The 21,597-nt window shown below is 40.4% G+C and overlaps 1 protein-coding gene across 4 annotated transcripts in view; it reads left to right on the top strand.

The window, feature by feature from the left end:
- The first annotated feature begins 845 nt into the window (after window positions 1-845).
- Window positions 846-21,597, top strand: part of WDR44 (WD repeat domain 44) — a 71,963-nt gene continuing 51,211 nt past the window's right edge. For 2 of the 4 annotated variants that reach the window (XM_041000172.1, XM_041000170.1), the window contains exon 1: window positions 875-1,358. In XM_041000172.1, the coding sequence (XP_040856106.1) occupies window positions 1,282-1,358 (77 nt within the window). In that variant the 5' untranslated portion in view covers window positions 875-1,281. Of the gene's footprint in view, window positions 1,359-21,597 lie in introns of all 4 variants that reach the window. The other 2 variants (XM_041000171.1, XM_041000173.1) reach the window with 2 other exon arrangements.

Here is a 21,597-nt window from a genome sequence, read left to right as displayed (position 1 = left end):
TAAAAAGTACCTATTTTCAGCATTGGGCAGATGATGGATCAGGGTTAAGTTACTATTAGTCTTGTAATGATATCTGCTCGGTAAGTATTGACTAGTTGGGTGATGAAAATCTTGGGCAGTATGCAAGTATGTCTCTTACACTAAGTGTGAGCAGCGATAGACAAATGTGGAGAAAAAGTAACCGGAGGGCTCACCCTGGCCCAGCTCCAGCAATAAATCCATCACCACTCTAACCAACTAGGACACTCCCCATATATCTCTCACGGACTCCACCCGCCCTCTGGCCGGCAGGATTGTAGTTACGGTTCTCAATTAGAGACCTTGTAGTGAGTAGGGCGGGTTACTCCTTTAAAGCTCTCATAGTGGGCGTGCCGACGCCTTAGGGTGGGATAGTCCAGGCTGGAATAATAACACCAATTTAAGCCAAAGAGCCCACACCAATGTTTTCCAACAGCACGACAGCATTTCCTCACAGCCAGAAAAAAAAAAAAAAGACTGAAACCTTCCCCTTCCCCCTCACTGAAGCGTCTCTCTTGGCAACTTCAGAATTAATAGAGGTTAGTGGCTAGAACGTCCACGAAGAGCCCACCTACGTCGGGCGAGGGCACTCACACCGGGGGAACCACGCGGCTTCCGCGCAGGTCGTAGACTCCTCCCCTCAGGAGGCTCACCCTCTCCCTTCTCGACTACTTCCGCCCCCACCACCACGCCTTCAGCGGTTGCGCCGTTTTGATAGGCTTCTCGCGCCTAAGTAATCCTAGCGCTGCCTCTCTGGAACCGCCCCCGCCACCTCTTCGCCCCGCCCACGCTTTTACCGTCTCTCTCTCTCTCCCCCCCCCCACTTCCCGAAGTCTCGCGAGAGTAAAAAGGCGTCGGTATTTTGCGGGCAACTAGCTCTCCCAGCTGCTGTAATTGCTGCTGCGGGAGAAATCGGAGCTGCTGTCGCCGGCACGCCCGCCCTCCCCCACTGAGAAGAGCCACCGCCTCTTCTCTCAGGCTCTAGGTAGACCAATCTTTGGGAGCGGCTGCGGCAGCACAGTCTCGGTGACCCACTGCCGCCTTCTCGGGGGGTTGCTCTACTGCTCATTCCCGCAGTCCGGCAACTGAGGGCGGCCCCCTGTCCGGAACCGGCCCCTCACTCCAGATTGTCTACTCCGTCCTCAGCCTCACCCGGGACCCATCTCCTCAGTCTCAGCCGGGGTGGAGGACGACGAGGAGGAGACGAGAGTCACCCTTCCTCCAGGCGGCGCCGGCCCCCTCACTCGCGGGTGTGTCCTATAAATGGCGTCGGAAAGCGACACCGAGGAATTCTATGATGCCCCTGAAGATGTGCACCTAGGCGGCGGCTCCCCTGTAGGGTAAGTAACTGCAGCTACGGCCCAGCAGTCGGGCATCGCAGTCCCTCGGCTTCTCCGGTGCTCTCCTCCTCCAGCCCTCCCAAAGTCCCGCTGGGTCCGCCACCGCTGTGCTCGCAGTCTCACTTGAGCACTTTCGGAACCCCGAGCTGCGGCTGCTGGGGACGGTGTGCGTCCAAGGAGGGGGATGCGCCCACCTTGGGCACCCCCAGTCCCCTTTGCTTGGCTATCAGTCCCCGAGGCTCTGTAGGAGCTCTTTTTCTCGTCCTGTCCTACCGGCTGCGAGGTGGGACTGATTAGTTCCCTGGAGCCGGAGATTTGTTATTTGTGCGGTTCAGAGCTTACCTTTCAAACATCTGTTTTGGCCTCGGGGACCATAGATTAAAGGAGCAGTGACAGTAGAAATTGCACTTCCCCGGTTTTGTTTGTTTTTGTTTTTTTTTTTTCCTGCCTTTCATCACTAATGCAGCCTTCGCTTGCCAATGCAGCCGTGGCTTGCCGAGGTGGCTAGAACTCTCCCTGTTTGCCGCCCTCTTTGCCTCAGCACGGAACGAAAAGGAGCGGGGGCACGAGGGCGGTGAAGGTTGGGCATTGAGAAAGTCCTCTGGCTGATGTACTCTAGATCAACGGCGTTTTTATTAAAATAGCGTCGTGCCAGTAGGCAAAAGAAATCGAACACAAGATCCTTACCATTTAGAGAGAGTGCGTACACAACCAACTCCGGCGGTACAAACAAGTGCTGAGTAATCTGCTGTTTGGGAGGACAGCCCCAACTTGGTGCCCTCTGTCCAATTCTGCAAGATGTTTTAGCGGTGATTAATATCGGTGATTATGAGTAGGAAGTGCAGAGTTAGAATGCTTTGCTTGACCAGGACTTTTGAACTACTTTACCCACCCTGCTTTTCAAAGTTGGTGCAGTGTTGAAAAGCGACGTCGCGAACTCAGGGAGGGGAGTGGAACTTGACGCTGTTCTTTTCCCACTGTAAGAGCTTCCGAATTGGTACAATTTGTGTATTAGTGTTGATCACTAATACAGTTCTGGGAGTTCAACTGGCTTTAATTCACTTGCTTACCCTGTGGAAGAAATTCCCTGTTGGATGCAAATTAAGCTGTCCGTGGAGTTCAGAGATTCTTCTAAAACCTAGTGTCTGTTATACACAGCAGATGGCACAGAAATGACAGCAAGAAAGTCAGAAATGTATGCCGGCGTGTGTTCCTGTCAACCTTCATGTCATTGTGGTGGGGTTTCAGATGGCAGTGGCAAATCTTGAGTAGACCCTACTGAATGATCTTCAAGTTAACATCTAAAACAAGTTCTTAGCTAGATAATAGAGGATAGGAAGTATAATAGGATTTCCAAGTAGATTCCCCTGAAACTAAAGTATGTGTGTGTGGTTTTGCTTTCGAAGTAATGAACTGTTAGCTCAGGTTAAATGAGAGCCCAAATCCTTAAGTGCTCGTGATGTGGATCGGGTTCAGGAGGGGAAACAGCAGTCCCTTTTCAGGATTCTTTCCATTCAGAGCTGCATAGGCATTGTTCTTCTTCAATGGTTAAGTTAAATATCGAAGGACAATAAAGTTTTATCAGACCTGTGTAAACTGCCTAGTACCTGGAACAGAAAAAACATTTAATTGTTCATACCCTGCTCCTTCCTTTCTGGGCAAATTTGTTGACTTTACACAGTGCTTGCTTTGAGAGGAAGTATACAGAACTCGGAGCTGTTTTACTTATCTAAACCGAATGACTCATTTTGATAGAGTTGATAGAGTCACTTCTTCCCCTATGGGATAATATAGCTTCTCAAGCACTTTGATACTAGGTGAAAAGTTAAAAAGTCCTTTGAGATTTAGCTTTCTAGTTTTAACTCTAACCTACCCAAATACTGAGCTCTGTGGCTAAAACTCCCTGGTCAGTTTGTGGATTTCACACTTCCTTGCCAGAGTAGAGGATTTGGAAGAGAATGGACTTTTCTTGAGAATTGCATCTGAAAAGAGCTAGCAGTGTTGAGAACACAGAAAAAGATAGGCATCATTTACATTTTCCTCCCCACCCCCATCTTGTCATTTGCATAAGGTACTGTGAAAACTCTTTGCCCAGCAGCTAAACAACTTAGAAATGCAGGAGAAATCTTGAGTTGTAGAAAAGGATGAATCACTCAATGTTTGGTTATCAGCAATTATCTGCTGCCCTTGGATGTGAACTGTTGTGGCACACCAAATTTGAGGACCTTAAGAAGTGTCCCTCGCTGTTGTGTTTGGGAGTATACAAGATCATTTCATGGAATTGTAGTAACACTGAGCTGGCAGTTCAAATTTATGCTGTATATTTTATTGATCAGCAAAACACAGATGTGCAGTCCATTTCCTAAAAAGTATCAGAGTCTTACAGTTCCACTCCAATGGTGTCTTCAGGTTTTTTTGGTTTTTTTAGATCTACTCTTTGAGAAAATTTAATTAGATTCCGCCAAATTTTTTAAAAGAAAAACTTTTTTTTATATAAAGGGAGCAGATTTCATTTGAATGCCCTATAAAGGCTGACACCAAGACTATGATATAAACGTATCATTTACAGCACTCTATTGTTTGTTTAGTGGCAGCCAAAATATTTTTGAGACCTCAGAAGAAGGATAGAAACATAGCATTTTTTACTGTAGGAAGGGGCTCCCCAATTAAATGAAAGCGAAACCCTGGTTCAAAGAGAAGTGTCTTGTTGCTGATTTGGGGCAGTGTTGGAACTACAGCCCAAATCTCTTAATCCCTGATTTATCCCATGGGGCCAAGACTGCGGAAGGAAAGCAGTAATGTTTCTGGATATTGTTGCAATAGGTTTGTGGTACCTACCCTGTTAGCTCCTAAGATGCTCTGCTGCTCTCTAAGGAGACTCTTGGTTTCTTCATATTTTACCCCTCAAAAAACATTGACTAGTCTAGGATCCTAACATTTGCTCAATAATTTTCCCCAATTCAAGATGAAAAACTGTGGAAGGGTAGCTTATTTAACAATAGTGGTTGTTACTTGTGTTATTTACTTTTAGATGTCTGCTCAGTGTTCACTGCAGTCTACCACGGTTGGACTGGAATAATGGCAACATCTTAAGTTAGGAGAACTGACATCAGACCATACTAAAAACTAAAAAATTGTTGGCCTAAACACTAAAAAATTGTTGCCTTTGCTGAAAACAATTTTTTGCTTATTTGAAAAAAAAAAGATTTCTTGATTTATTCATTCAAAGGAATATGCATCAGAAAGAAGGGGAGAGACAGAGATCTGCCTGCTGGCTTGCTTTCCGTTTTCCAAACAGCTGCAATAGCCAGGAATGGGCCAGGCTGAAGCCAGGAGCCAGGAAATCTAACCAGGTCTCCCACTTAGGTACAGGAGCCCAAGTCCTTGGCCAACATCCCAGTCTTACCAGGCACATTAGCATTGAGCTAGATCAGAAGTGGAATGGCAGGGACTTGAACCTTTGTTCTGATATGGGATACCAGCCTCCCTACCAGCAGTTTAAGCCACTGAGCCACAGTACTGACCTCAGCATCTCAATTTATTTAAGCATCAGAAGCATTTCTCTGAGGTGAAAATTGATATGTTATAATTTTTAAATATTTTTGTGATGTGAATTTTTTTTAAATTTTTTTTATTGGAAAGGCGGATATACAGAGAGGAGAGACAGAGAGGAAGATCTTCCCTCCGATGATTCACTCCCCAAGTGAGCACAACGGCTGATGCTATGCCAATCCAAAGCCAGGAGCCTCTTCCGGGTCTCCCACATGGGTGCAGGGTCCCAAAGCTTTGGGCCGTCCTCGACTGCTTTCCCAGGCCACAGGCAGGGAGCTGGAAGGGAAGTGGGGCTGCCGGGATTAGAACCGGTACCCATATGGGATCCCGGGCGTGCAAGGTGAGGACTTTAACCACTGCACCATTGCGCCGGGCCCGTGATGTGAATTTCTTAACGAAAGATTCTTTAACATTGGCAGTTTGTTCCTGACTTGGCATTTCATCATAGGTTACATATTTTATTGTGGTTGGCCTTGTGGATTGATAGAAATGTAAATGCTATTTTTCATCACATTCATACAATTGTTGAAGTGTCAAACAGTTGTCACTGGTGAATCATGGAGGCAGGCAGGACAGTCAGTATATGCAGAAATCTGAGGGCTCAGTTGGAATCTGTGAAAACTTTTAAGTTCAAACTTTGTTTTTATGATCATAACCTATTTCATAAAGCAGAATAGATGATTTTTGATTTTTAAAACTAAGATATACGGTTCTTTGGTAGTCTTTTAGAAAATAGCATTTCTAATTTCTGGGATTGGAGGCTTGTATAACCTTTTCATGATGTACTATGGGTTCTCTTCAATTTGTTGTTAGAACAAAGACAGGTAAATTTGCCAGGCAAGCCCCTTGAAAAGGTTCTTTATTTCCTCATATTCTGCTTGCAGTTTTGATAGTAACTTCCAGTGTGGAGTGTGGATAGGGGTTGTGGTAGTGATAGTGAAAGTGGAGGGAGGGAATATGAAAGATTTTGCAGGTTGTGATGTAGGTAGCAGAGGTAAGGTAGCCATAGCAGCAGATATGACAAGGGGACAGGGCTGTGTCCTCCTCTTTGGACATAGACAGCAAGAGATAACACAGATAGCACCATTTAGCATTGTTTTAGATATACACAAACACAACAAACATCGGTTAAATATCCCTTTCTGTAAGAGATTAAAATTCTGTAAGAAATGCTATAAAGAGGGGCTAATACAGTGGCATACCAAGCTGGTCCTCCACCTCCAGCGCTGGCATCCCATGTGGACACTGGTTGGAGTCCCAGTTGATCCACCTTCAAGCCAGCCCCCTACTATTGTGCCTGGGAAAGCAGCAGAGTATGGTTCAAGTCGTTGGGACCCTTTAACAATGTGGGAGACCAGGGAGGAGCTCCTGGCTGCTGACTTCACGGCTCTGGCCATTGCAGGCATTAGGGAGTGGGCTAGAGGATGGAAGATCTCTCTCTTACTCTCCTTCTCTGTTTAAATCTCCCTTTAAATATAAAGAAAAAATTTTAAAAAGAAGAAAAACAGAAGCAAAATGTAAGTAATAAAATTGTAGATACTTTTTGATGTTCTGCTGATATTCAAATTGGATTAATAATTAGCCAGCGTTTTTATTTTCTATCCAGAGCTAAACTAATTAGTAAACACTTTCATAAGGTCTTTCCCTTCCTATTGTTAGATATTATTTCACTTACTAGCTAACCCTTTAATTGGATGCTTTCCTGATTCTTCCAAGTGGAATTTTATTCGCTTGTTTCAGACTAAGCAGTCTTTGTGTTAGTCTGTCATCTCACAGTTCGAAACCGAGCAAAAAAGCACCTAAGACATAATGTAGGCCTCATACCTGATGGCAGCCCCAATGTTTTTCCATAGTCAGTATACAAATTTATCTTGGTTACTATAGCAACCAGTCTATCAGTTATTCTTCTCTTTTGCCTTCTCTCAGATACTAGGATTACCATATAATCATGTTCTGCTAAAACCTTCAGGTCTCAGCGTTTTATTAGCAGCTGCAGCTGTCTGGCACTTTCCAGTTTGGCATTCCATCCGGATCATTTGCTTTCAAATACACAAAACCTTTTTGTCTCCAAACATTTTTAAAAATACAAAATGTAATAAAAACGTAATAGATATAAAATTTCTCATACTGATTTTCGCAGTTCCAGTTTCAACCATTGTCTTGAAGATTAAATATATTTCCTTACTGGTAATCCCCTTGTAACATTAGGTAGAATAAATTTCAAGATCAAAGATATCATTTGGGAAATATATTTGCAAATGTGATTTTTAGACTCGGGATCATGAATTACCTGAAATGACTTAAAAGCATCCTACTCTTAGAAGCTACTGAATAAATAATCTTACTTTAAACAAAAATTGATTTCCAGGGGTTGTAGGGAGACTGGAGAAAACTACAAATGTAGTAGGAAATGTTACCTTTCATTTTCATCTTTGAATGAACTGGAAAACAAATGTAAGCAATGAGATATCTCTCTCTCCCCTTTCAGGAGACACCTCATCTCCTGGATCTCTCCCTGTCTGTTCTGGGAGGTACTTTTCCTTTTTTTTCTTTTTATGTTCACTTCACAAATAAAACTTCTTCTCTATCTGAGAAGGAAAGTGGGGGATGGGGGGAGGGAAAGGAAAGGCAAAGAAAGGAAAGGAAGGGGATGGAGAAGGAGAGAAGAGAAGGAAGGAGAAAGAAAAACATTGAATATTTGTATGGATCCTTATGACTTATATTTTTATCTCTTAGAAACTTGCAGTTCATATAACTAGCTTTATATTAAAAATGTGGGTCTTGGGCCTGGAGCAGTGCATGAGTTGGATAATCCTCCCCCTTCAAACATCAGCATCCCATATGATGCTGGTTTGGTTCCAATCCCAGCTGCTCCACTTCCCATCCAGCTCCCTGCTTTTGGCCTGGGAAAGCAGTGGAGGACGGCCCAGAACCTTGGGACCTTGCACTTGTATGGAGACCCGGAAGAAGCTCCTGGCTCCTGGCATCAGATCAGCTCAACTCCTGCCATTGTAGCCACTTGGGGAGTAGAATCAGCAGATGGGAAATCTGTCTCTTTCTGTAAATCTGCTTTTCCAGTAAAAATAAATGATTTTTTAAAAGTTTTCCTTGCAAAAAGTAGATACTGAAGAAATATTTTAAAATATAAGTTGTTTCTGGTAATGTTTGCTTCGATTTTCATGCTCATGCTTGTTAAAATTGTGTGGTATTTAATAACTTCTAAATAGGCACAGTTTTGGGGTTAACTAAATTGGATGTCGTTAATCTGTCAATAACTGGCATCAGTATTGGTATCATTTTTCATAAATAAGCTATCTCTTTTTAAAAATCAAAAAGTAAAATTTTGGGCCTGGCATGATAGTCTAGTAGCTAAAGTCCTCACCTTGCATGTGCCAGGATCCCATATAAGTGCTGGTTCATATCCTGGCTGCCCCACTTCCCTGCTTGTAGCCTGGGAAAGCAGTTGAGGATGGCCCAAAGCCTTGACACCCTGCACCCATGTGGGAAACCTGGAAGAAGCTCTGGGACTTAAATAGGTTATCTGATATATAGGGTGCTGGCATCACAAGCAGTTGCTTTATCTGATATGCTATCACACTGGTCCCAAAAATTTTAGTGTTCTTTTAAAAACCTTTTTAAAAATATGCTTTTCTTCCCCTGTCAAACTAAAATGGAAGGTGTTCCTTTTTAAAAAGGAGAAAGTATTCCTTTAAAAATGAATTCGCTCACCCTAATTCTACCATTGAACCATTAGCTTTCATGCGTTCTCTAGTTACTAAATGTTAAATGAAGCCTTGGAGGTGTTGCCGGTTATCCTACACTCATATCAATTCCTTGTAACATAAATGTTCTGCTTTTAAGAGATGAATATGTTTGTTCAAAACTGAAAATTGACATAATGCTATAATACCAGCCAATGTTTGGGATGTTTCATGTTCTTTTATTCATGTTATCAGTCCTGGCTCTCTGGCAGTTATGTGACATAGGACAAGTTTTATGATAGGTACGATAAATATTGACAACAAGGGACTTGTCGAACAGGCATGAGAAGGTAGGCTTTACTTGCCTGTAGTAGGTAGTATGGTTTTGAAGGAAAATGTATCACACTAAGTTCCTCCCTACTTTTCTAAACTTATAACATTTTGCCATTATATTATAAGTGTAAATTGTTAGAACAAGAGTGACCTGTGGATGTTCCTCAGAAAATTAAAAATAGGACTGCCATATGAACCAGCAGTCCTATTACTAGTATATATACACGTAGGAACTAAAATCAATCTGCATTCTGTGTTTATTGCAGCCCCATTCGTAACAATCAAGAAATGAAATTTGGATGGCATTGTGGCATAGCATGTAAAGCTGCTGCCTATAATACTGCCATCCCATGTGGGTGCTGGTTCATGTTCTGGCTGCTTTACTTCCCATCCGCCTGGGAAAAGCAGTGAAGGATCGTTTAAGTCTTTGGAGTGCTGTCACGTATGTGGGAGACCTAGATGAAGCTCCTAGTTTCAGCCTGTGTCAGCCCTGGCTGTTGCAGCCATCTGGAAAATGAACCCATAGAATAGAAGATATCGTTTTCTGTTTCTTCCTTTCTCTGTAGCTCTTACTTTCAAATGAATAAATAAATCTTTAAAAAAGAAAATGTATCAAGGACAACATTGTAGTTCAGTGGGTCTGCCATAACTTGGAATGCCTGCATCTCATATCAGAGTGTATTTGAGTCCCAGAATCTCAGCTTCTGATCCAGCTTCCTGCCGTTGAATCAAGGGAGGCAGCAGATGCTGGCTCAAGTGCTTGGGCCCCTGCCACCCATGTTGAGAGACCTGGGTGGAGGTCTTGGCTCCCAGTTTTGGGCTGGCCCAGCTCTGGCAGCAAAGCTGCTGCAGGCCTATGGGAAGTAAATGAGCAGGTGAGACCCTGTCTTTCTGCATGCCTGTCTGTCTCTCTGCCTTTCAAGTAGGTGAAAATAAATACTTTAAAAAAAGAAATGGCATCATCTTAAGTCCACTGATGAATGGTTGAATTGTGACATGTATGCACAGGGAATATTGCTCAGCCATAAAAAGGATGAACACCTACCATGACAACACAGAAGTAGCTGGAGATTAAATGAAATAAGCTGGGCAAATGCTACAAGATCTGACTCATACAGGGAATCTAAAAAATTTGATGCCATAGCAGTCAGGAGCAGAGTAATGGTTATTACCCCAGGCTGGAGGAGTAGCAGGGAGGGATGGAGAAGCAACTCCTGGTATTCTGCTATATAATAGGGTGACTATAGGTAATAATATACAATATGTCTGAAAAAAAGCTAGGGAAAAGGTTTTCTTTTTTTAAACATTTTTTGCCATAAAAATATGTTTGAGGAAATAGATATGCTTCCTTTTTAATCTTGTAAAATGTAGAAATGTATGAAAACATCAGATGGTATCCCCTAAATATATGTAGTTTTATCTGTGAAACGAGTTTTTGAATGATACATAATGATTCTACATGATTGTATTGGTGTTGTCTTTTCCAGGGAAGCATGAAATAGTTACCTGTTTCTGTCTTAACTTTACTAGAATTTACCTTGCCTCATTATCAGATATGACCTTAGTCTAACTACTTTGGCAGCTTGGGCCATTGTGATGTAGTTGCCTTAGCCTGAAGTTATTGTTTCAGTGTAAATATTTATTGAATGGCTAAAAATGTAGAGAGCAGGATCTTTTCTGTTTAAAGTGTTTGACTAGACCAAGGAATATGGAATAAACCTGTGGTACGTAAGTGATCTTTTAAATATCAGTTTGTCATTTTATACAAGATGTACTTGCTTAATGGTCTACTTTGCGTTTCCCTTGATTTTGTTGAAGATCATTCACAAATAATCCCATGAATACTACATTCCGGAGGCAAGGCCACTGTGCCAAATTTTTTCATCATGTATATCCATTAGGAAAAAGTAATATCTAAGTATCTTTAGCTATATTTATATTCTATTTCTAGGCTCCTACTGTAATTAAAACTTGGAATGATCCTTCAAAGGATAATAAAATGTAATTCATGTCCTGAAGATTCAGTTAATTTTCCTGTTAGGTAATAGTCCTAATGATCTTCTCAGCTTTCGGTTATTCTTTTTAATAACAAATTATTGCTCTTTTCCAGGGAAGCTTCAGTGATTCCCATTTTCTGTAACCTATATAAAACATGACCTTGTAGATTGCACTAGGAAAATGAGGCTAGTTTTTTATTTCCTAGCAGTTACATTTGCTGCTGTTCCTAGGTTTTACAGGTTCCATTGAGGTAACCACCTTAAAATAAAATTGTGAGAATGGACATGGTGCTTTACAGGTGCACTTGGGTTCAAAAAGCCAGCAGATCATTTCCTTTTAGAGGTAATTTTCACCATTGGAGCACTATTAGGTTGAGGGTGTGTTTTTTGTTTTTTGTTTTTTTTTTTTAAGATTGATTTTTCAAAGGCAGATTTACTTAGAGAAGGACAGACAGGAGCTTCTTCAAAGACTGCCATGTGGGTACAGGATCACAAGGACTTGGTCCAGCCTCTGTTGCTTTCCTATGTACGTTACCAGGGAACTAGATTGAAATGCAGCAGCTGGGGCCCAACTAGGCAGCCATGTGGGGTACTGGCACTTGCAGGGAGAGAATTAGCATGTTGAGGCGTAGTGCTGGCCCCAAAGGCGCTTCTTGACATCTTAGCCTTCAATGGAGGATTTTATCACTTAGATAGAATCTAGTAAAACACTTCCACAAGAATAATATTCATACAGTCAGTAAATATATTTGAACTTCAGTGTACTTCATACCATATTTTTGAAATCTGTGCACTTAAGAGAAAGCTTTAAAACCAAAGCAATTATATTTTTCTTTAAATTTGAAATATATTCAGTTCTTTTTAAAGATTTGTTTATTTTTATTGGAAAAGCAGATATAGAGAGAGGAGGAGAGACAGAGAGGAAGATCTTCCATCCAATGAATCACTCCCCAAACAGCCGCAATAGCTGGAGCTGCACCAATCTGAAGCCAGGAGCCCAGAGCTTCTTCTGGGTCTCCCACATGGGTGCAGGGTTCCAATGCTTTGGGCCGTCTGCGACTGTTTTTCTGGGCCACAAGCAGGGAGCTGGATGGGAAGCGGGGCTGCCAAGATTAGAACCAGCGTGCATATGGGATCCTGGCATGTTCAAGGCTATGACTTTAGCGACTAGGCTACTGTGCCAGGCCCTTGGGTTTTTTTTTTTTTTTTAACCTGGAATTCATTACTTGGTTGGTGTTTAGTTATACTTTTTGCTTTAGTTTTGTTTTATTTTCCTTCCTGGATCTAATGGAGTGGGGGAGATTTGTTTATTTGACAAACTGACAGAAAATGAAAGGGGCGGGGGGGGGGTGGAGAGAGAAAGCGAAAAAGACATCTTTCATCTGTTGGTTAACTCCCCCAAATGACCACAACAGCCATGGCTGGGCCAGCCTGATTCCAGGAGCCCAGTGCTCTATCCAGATCTCCCACATGGGTAGCAGGGACCCAAGTGTTTGGACCACCGTCCATTGCTTTCACAGGAACATTAGCAGAGGTCTGGAATATGAGAAGCAGAGCAGCCAGAACTCAGACCCGTGCTTTTATATCTGATGCTGGTGTCACATGTGGCAGGCTAGCTTGCTGTACCACAACACAAGCCCCATAAAAAACTCAAGTCAGTGTTTTCGGAGTACCAGAAGCCTTCTGATTCCCTGTTTACTCTTAGCAGTTCAGATTAGGTCTTAGTTTCCTGTGGATCCTACTGTTTCTTACTGTTTCAGCTTGCTGGGTTTTACAATTTAAAATGCTTTAACTACTTCCCTTACTGACTTGGCTAAGACCTTACCTCTTCATAACCTGTTCATAACCTCAAGGGCCTTAAAGTCCCAGGACCTTTTTTGTATGCACAAGTGTTTTTCAACTCTGTAATTTAATTGCTTCTTATGTTGCTTAAGCTTGTACAAGTTTTATATTTTTCTAGTGGCAATGGGAGAAACAGGAGGGCAGTGAAATAAGCTATAGGATTAAGTCCTGCTAAACTCTTTGTAATCACCATCCTGTAAGAGAAATGTTTGCCAAATGACCAATTTATCCAGCCGAGTCTCTCTTTACTCCCTCATTTGGTATCATTGCTCCTTTTTTCTTTAAGGAATTTGTCAAATTTTTCATCTCGACAAAAGACTTTTGCAAGGCCCCAATAAATAAATAAATCACTAAAAGGACCTACCACTCATTTTCCTGTTTGCTGATCAACTATGTGGGGATATTATTTTTTATCAACTACAATGAGAGTTCTTGAAATGGGGTTGGCAAGTGCAAGACTGCTCTTGCATTTTGTATTTTGTACTTTAGGAGCTGGATCTTTGAGTTCCCAATTGCTAAGATGGATATGAAGCAGATGTTGGAGTAGTCCTCACACTGATCCCTTCCCATTCACAGAAGCTTATAAATTGTGTGTGTTTTCAGATAAATCTCAGGTAAGGGTAGAGAAAACACTGAGCCCAAAAGGTCCCAGACTGTGTCGATAGCTAACGGGTGAGAGACTGGAGGGAGAATGGCTTATGGGCCCTGGCCCTCCGCAGAAACTCAGTGTTCTATTTTTTTAAATACGTATTTATTTCAAAGACAGGATTAGAGAAAGAGAGAACTTTGACCTGCTAGTTCACTTCCCAAGTGGCCACTAGGGATGAGACTGAGCTGGGGCAAAGCCAGGAACCAGGTGGTTCTTCTGGGTCTTCCACATGGTTACAGCCCAAGCACTTGGACCATCCTCCACTGCTTTTCTAGGCCAATATCAGGGAGCTGGATCAGAACCCCATTGTGGCCATTTGTGGGATAAACCAGCAAATGAAAGACCTCTCTGTCTCTTCTTCTTTGTAACTCTGCCTCTTAAATGAAAAATAAATAAGTGGTTATTTTTTTAAATCTTAAAAAAAAAAAAGTGAAGCAGCCCTCATATGAAGTAACAGCATCACAGGCGGTCGCTTTACCAATTATACCACAGGTGTACCATAAGAATTTGTTGACTGAATGAAAGAATTTAACATATTCCAGCTCCTTCGTTTTTACAGTCATAGAAACTGCAGTTTTGAGAGATTGTGATCTTAGAAACAAAATACCTTAGAGGTCATTTGTTCCAACCAACAGTAAAATCCCTGTTAAGGTATCATTCAGTTTCTGTTTGAGTACCTTATCAAAGAAGCAGCTCATGCTTGTTTGTAAACTCTAGTTGTATTTAAATTCATTAGGTTAAGCAAAACTCCACTGGTTTCTAATTCCTACTCTTAATCCCAGTTCTGTTGTAAGTTACTTCTAATATTTGAAGGTAGCTGCTTTTCTGGCTTATTTTCTGTAGGTTAGCCACTCTTTGTTCTTTTTTTTTTTTTTTAAGATTTATTTATTTATTGGAAAGTCAGATATACAGAGAGGAGGAGAGACAGAGAGGAAGATCTTCCGTCCGATGATTCACTCCCCAAGTGAGTGCAATGGCCGATGCTATGCCAATCTGAAGCCAGGGTCCAGGAACTTCTTCTGGGTCTCCCACTTAGGTGCAGAGTCCCAAGGCTTTGGGCCATTCTCGACTGCTTTCGCAGGCCACAAGCAGGGAGCTGGATGGGAAGTGGAGCTGCTGGGATTAGAACTGGCGCCCATATGGGATCCTGGCGCGTTCAAGGCAATGACTTTGGCCGCTAGACCATGCCACTGGGCCCCACTCTTAGTTTTTTATGTCATTCCAGTTTTTTGAACTTTCACCAAATTGGTCTCTCTTTTGGATATCTCCCTCTTCATCCTTTAAAAATATCATACTCTCAGTAGTACATGGCTTTACTAAGTGTGTTGTTATCAGTGAGAAGTTGAATGGAATTTATCACTTTTCTTGCTCTGGACCGAAGAGTTGCGTTCATTCAGGTCTAACGTCACAGGAAACTCTTTGACAGCCAAATTACAGCCTTTGTTCTGAGCAATCAGCAAAAACATCTAAATGTTATTTCATGGCTTGCTGTTGTGCTGTGTCTCCTCCTCTTGTATTTTCCCTTTGTTCCTGCTGCACTTCATTATCAACAGAATAGATTTGATTCTTTTTTAGTTCATTTAAATTTTAAGGAAATCCCATTAGTATGTTACCCATCCCTTCCAACTTCGTGTCATCTCCAAATTTGGTAGATATGCCATCAGTCTCCTTATCCAAGATACTAATAAAAATGGCAGGGCGTCAAGTAAGCTAGAAAAATTGGTGATTAAATCCAGACTTTTAGTTGTACAGTTATTCCTTTCATATTCTAGGTCACTAACCCTATCACAAGAGGAAATTAGGTTAATCTTGCATGATTGGCTTTTATGAATGCTTGTGGATTCTTAATGAGTATCTTTTTTTACTTGCCTAGAATTCTGAAACCATTTAACAATGTGTTTAAGAAATTCATTGGGGATGGACAGTCACTGACTCCATAATTTATTGTATCTACCTGCTTTCCAGTGTTGACCATTTGTGTGTTTTCCTTATAACATCATCTTTTGTTTTCCTTGATTCTTCAGAGGTTTCAGATAGAGATTAACTCCATAGATTTTCAAAATGCACTGAGATGCAATTTGTTTGCAGTAGCACAACTGAATTCATTTATATGAAATACTTTTATTTACATTATAATAACATGTAATTATTCACATATAAGCAAACCTACAGTTTCTTTTTGTTGTTCTAAATATAAATTAAAGAAAAAGCTTTGAGCTAACCTTGTGGCACAGCAGTTTAAGCCTCCACCTATGACACTGGTATCCCATTTAGAAGTACTGTTTTGAGTACTAGCTTCTCTGCTTCTGATCCAGCTTCCTACCAATGATTCTGGAAGGGCAGAGGAAAATAGCCAGGCTGAATCCCCTGCTTTCAGCTTAGCCCAGCTTTAGCTGTTGTAGCCATTTGGGGAATGAACCAGCAAATGGAAGATATATTCATTTTCTCTCTCTTGCTCTCGCTCTCTTTCTCTCTCATTCTCTTGTCACTCTGGTTTTAAATCAGTAAGTTTTCCATAACAGGAGATCTTTGTCCCTGTTATTTTTTTCAAATGTCAGTGCCTTCTGAGCCCTAACCTTTTTGATACTGTTCTTACAGGTTTTTGGAATTTTCCTTAGGGGCATACCTTTTCCATTACTCCAATGTCTCCTCATTTTGCTGAAAAATATTTGACATGTCACCATGGAGATGCAATTAATAAAATTTCAGACAACAAACAATTATTCAGGAAGAACCTCGCTTTTTCAACATAAGTAGTAGACGAAATTGAAGGGGCACTAACTGATTAATGGAAAAAAGACATATCAACGGATTGCAATATATAACATTCCCTTATTGAAATTTATTGACCACAAAACAAAACTGAGGCATTCTTTTCTTGGAAGTCTATTGTCTATAAAATAAGAAATCACTAAATTTTACATTGGTGTTGTAGTTGTGTTTTAAAGAGAAATCCTTGTCCTTTTAGGAAACATACTAAATTGTTCAGTCATTTCTGGAATTTGCTTTAAAGTAATCTGGCAGGCGATAGAGGGTAGGTTGTTGACATTGGTCATTGTGGAGCATAGTTAGCATGGTGTATTTATGCTTCATGATTTCCTCCCAATTTTATCTAAGCTTGAGATGTCTTAAATGTCTAAAAGTTGGAAACCCCCCAAAAATGTTTTTATTGTCAGATAGATTAACAGATTCAGGATTAAAACTTGGGTCTTCTGATCTCAGCTCCTGTTCTCCTATTGTTTAACCAAAATTGCAGCCCTTTTATTTAGGGTCCTTTCAGTCTCTGGGACGTTAAAGCTTTCTCTGAGAAATTTATAGTGGTACTTCTAGATAAATCAAGGCTTTAATAAGTGACTGACTGCTGTACTTCTGATCTAGTTTCCTGCTAATGTGCCTGGGAAGGCAGTGTAATATTACTCAAGTACTTGGGCCTTTGTCATCTACATGGGAGACCTGAAAGGATGCTAGGTTCCTGTCTTGACCACGTCTAGCCTGTGCAGTTGGGACCCTTTAGGGAGTAAACCAGTGGATGGAAAATGTCTTTCTCTTTCTCTACTCCACCTTTCAAATCAACAAATACATCTTTTTTATTTTTAATGATTTATTATTTTCATTTGAAAGGCAGATTTTTACAGAGGGAAGGAAATACATGGAGAGATCTTCTACCTACAAGTTCACTCCCCAAATGGCCACAGTGACTTCAGCTGACCTGAAGCCAGGAGCAAGGAGTTTCTTCTGGGCCTCCCACATAGGTGTAGGGCCCCAAAGACTTGAGCCATTCTTCGCTGCCTTCCTAGGCCACAAGCAAGTAGCTGGGTTGGAAGCGGAGCAGCCAGAACAGAAACTGGTGCCCACAGGGGATGCTGGCACCACAGGGTAGAGGGTTATCCCACTGTGCCATGATGCCAGCCCTTTTTCTTTTTAAGAGCTCTAACTTATTTTACTTCAAAGAGTTACAGAAAGAAAGAGGGAGAAACAAAGAGATCTTTTTGTCTGCTGGTTCATTCCCCAAATGGTCATGATGTCTAGAGCTGAAGATAGAAGCCAGGAGCCTCCTCTGCGTCTCCCACATGGGTGCAGGGGCCCAAGAAGTTGGGCCTTGACTGCTGTCTCAGGCCACCAGCAGGGAGGTGGATGGTAAGTGGAGTAGCTGGGACTTGAATTGGCACCCATATGAGATGCTGGTGCTAAAGGTGGAGGATTAGTTTGCTAAGCCACCACAGTGGCCCCAGTAAATATTTTTTTAAAAAGTCTGTTAATTGTTAAAATCAGAAAAGGAATTTGGATCCTAGTCTTTTTTTTTTTTTTAAGATTGATTTATTTATTGGAAAGTCAGATATACAGAGAGGAGGAGAGATAGAGAAGATCTTTCGTCCGATGTTTCACTCCCCAAGTGAGCGCAATGGCTGATGCTATGCATGCCGATCTGAAGCCAGGATCCAGGAACTTCTTCCGGGTATCCCACATGGGTTGCAGGGTCCCAAGGCTTTGGGCCATTCTGCCTGCTTTCCCAGGCCACAAGCAGGGAGCTGGATGGGAAGTGGAGCTGCTGGGATTAGAACCGGCGCCTATATGGGATCCTGGCACATTCAAGAAGAGGACTTTTAGCCGCTAGGCCACGCCACCAGGCCATGGATCCTAGTCTTAACTAGGCCTTTTGACTTTAGCATATGTTCTAGGTTGACAGGGAATATGTTTTTATTATTATTACTTTATATTTAGTATCTGTCACTGTGTGTATGGTAAATGATGATAAAGCAGTAGTTAAAGAGACCAAATTTGTGCTGTAGCCGGTAACATCCCATATGGACAAGGGTTTAAATCCAAGCTGCTCCACTTCCAATCCTGCTTCCTGTTCATGTTCCTGGGAAAAGCAGTGGAAAAATGGCCCAAATGTTTGGACTCCAGCAACCACACGGAAAACCCTGATGAAGCTTTTGACTTCAGCTTTGCACCTGACAGTGCTGGGCTGTTGGGGCCATCTGGGAAGTGAACCCGCAGATGGAAGATCTCTTCCTCTGTGTAACTCTGACTTCTAGAGTCTATAAATAAGTAGTTTAAAATATTAAATGAGTTAATTGATCCTTTTTTGGACTCCTATTACTCACACAGAAAATGAAATAATTGGTCTAAATGATCTTAAGTTTGCTTGAAAGACTAAAAAAAGTTTTTTTGACTTCTGATTTTTTTGAAACTTCCTTTGAAGACTTTTAGAAGGATTACTATAAGCTTATTTAACCTAGGTAAATTACATCAATAGATAATATTCTTATTTTTAATGATGGAGATAGAAAACCAGTAAATGTTATATTACATCCAAATCTCAAAAAATACCCCAGATCCTATACATTTTCTTTTGAAATTTTTCCCCTAAAATAGGTGAATAGTATCTTCATATGTTAAAACATCAGATTTAGCAAGTTTCAAAGTCCAGCCATTTAAAAGGGCTAAGTAAAAATGTCACTTTTCTGTTGTGTATGTATAATTTTCACTGCTGTTATAATGAATACAGGAGTGTTCTGTCAGAGTTTATAGAGGATTTGATATTTTCCTTTCTGATAAAACTGACGGGGCAACTTTGGCAACTGGTATGGTCACCAGATCCAGCTCCCAGTGACCAGGGACCTGTATTTGGGAGTAATGACCTTATTATTCTAAGGAAATTTGCAGGTATACAAATGTTATCATTGTATCAAACTAGGATATGAAGGAAAAGTAATATCTATCCTACAAATTAATCAGAGCATGTGAAATTTAAAATATTGGCTGCTGTTCAATGTACTGAAATACATTGCTACTGAACACTAACATGCTAGCTGAAAAGAGAAAACTACAATTAAAATGCTAAGTAGATAGAGACTAGAGAAAGCATCTGTCACACTTTATTTTATATTGAAACACAAGCTTTGTTAGTATAAACTGAACAGTAATGTGTGTGTGTTAAAATAACTTTATGGAATACGTATATATACATATAAAGTTGCTGAAGTGCTAATGTGAAAATTGTGTTTATATTCAATACCTACCTAAACTCGAATCCATGCAAACACTTTAGGGATTGATCTGTAAGCCATAAGGTTTCTTATGTAAAATACCAGTATATATTTAAAGTAAACTTTATTTTGAAGATGTTTCAAAAATTGCTTGTCATGTTTAAATTAATAACACTGTTGATAGACATTGTCTTCACTTTGAAATTGCTGCAAAATAAAAAGTTGTGTTTTCTACATTAGACAATGAAGATTTTTATTTTATCCCAAAAGCACAGGCAACAAAAGCAAATTCTAATGTGGGACTACCAAATAAAAATAAAATTTGAATCAGGTGTATATTTAAAAACCATACACACACACACATATATTAATAACCTGATTTGAAAATATTTGGTGAACTAAAGAGACAGTTCTCCAAAAAAAGGCACACAGACTGCGCAACAAAAGTGCTCAACATTGGTAATTATCAAGGAATGTAAATTAAACTAAACTACCACTTCATACCTTTTCAAATGGCTCTTAATCAGAAAGACAGCATGTAAGTATTGTTGGCCCTGTAGAAAGGGAACCCTTGTACATTGTTGATGGAACTGTAACTTAGTACAGCCACTGTGAAAAGCAATATGCAGCTTCCTCAAAAAACTAAGAATAGGACTGACATATGATCTTATAATTCCACTTCTGAGTGTATAAGACAAAGGAAATGAAATCGGTATGTCAAGGATGTCTGTACTCCCATTTTTAATTATTTTTAATTTTTAAACATTTTAATCAGTTTTAGCAGATTCATTGTGATTTGTGGAAATAACTCTAAGAGCATAATGGTATTACCTCCCTCATCCTCCTTCCCTTGTCCTTTCTTTTTTATTAGTTTTTGAGATAATATATTTTATAATATACTTAAAAGGATTAATACTTCACCAAAAAAATTTAACAAGTAAAAATCAAAAAGATCCCAGTTTAATGGGAATATAGGTAAGAGGTATAAACCAAAATTGGCTGAAAAAAAATGACTATGCTACCCATATACAGTAAAGTTTAAAGTAATCACTGGTCATTCAAACTGTAATAGTGCAATATTCTTTTTTAAGATTTATTTTTATTGAAAAAGAAGTTTTACAGACAAGAAAGACAGAGAAAGGTCTTCCATCCATCTGCTATTCTACTCCCCAAATGGCTGTAACAGCTGAAGCTGAGCCAATCTGAAGCCAGGAACCAGGGGATTCCTCTGGGTCTGCCACATGGTTACAGGGTTCCAAAGGTTTGGACCATCCTCTGCTGCTTTCCCAGATCCCAGCAGGGATCTGGATGGAAGTGGAGCAACTGGGTCAGGAACCAACACCCATATAGGATCCTAACACTTGCAGGTGGACGATTAGCCAATTGAGCTATTACACCAGCCTCAGCATTCTTAAACATTACATTATTTGCACTCTCTCTTTTTTATATTACAGAAGTATTCACAATAGGCAAGATATGGAATCAACCTAAATGTTAATAAATGAATGGATAAAATATACCATATATGAAGGTAATAAAGCTACTTCAAGTGGATGAAAAGATAGCTTATTTTTGGTACAGTTTTTGAAATCTGTGCACGTGAAGCAAGCCTTTTAAAAGTTCATGGGAAAACATTATAAAAAACACACATGAATTTAAAAATATTTTTTCACCAAAATAAATGATCTTTTATTTGTATTTTCCATAAATTTCCTGAAGTCTCCCATACCTGATCCAATGCTAGTCAGCATTATAAAGGCGGCTATTTTATCATTTGTGCCAACATACACAAACATGGAGGACTGGATGCTTAGTGAAATAAAGCCAGCAACAGAAAGATAAAGACTGAATAATCTCACTTGTATCTGGAACCTAAAAAGTCAAATGTGTAGAAGAAAATAGAATGATAGTTACCAGGGGTGAAGAGTAGAGATATATGCGGTGTTGTTAGTTAAAGGTACAGTTTCCCTAAGACATGAGGAATAAATATTTGAAATGTATTCTAGAGCATTGTGACATTAATTAATGATAATGTATTATATATTTTAGAATTGCTAAAAGATGACTTTTCAGATTTCTCACCTCAAAAAAGTACTAGTATATGAAGTAATGGTGTATTGGTTTAATTTAATAACTATATAAGGTACATAAATATATAAATTTCATTGTTCC

The sequence above is a fragment of the Ochotona curzoniae genome, unplaced genomic scaffold (assembly GCF_017591425.1).
Source record: "Ochotona curzoniae isolate NIBS_2020 unplaced genomic scaffold, NIBS_Ocur_1.0 scaffold_1852, whole genome shotgun sequence".
NCBI classification, from domain to species: Eukaryota; Metazoa; Chordata; class Mammalia; order Lagomorpha; family Ochotonidae; genus Ochotona; species Ochotona curzoniae.
This window is presented reverse-complemented; position numbering and strand designations above follow the sequence as displayed.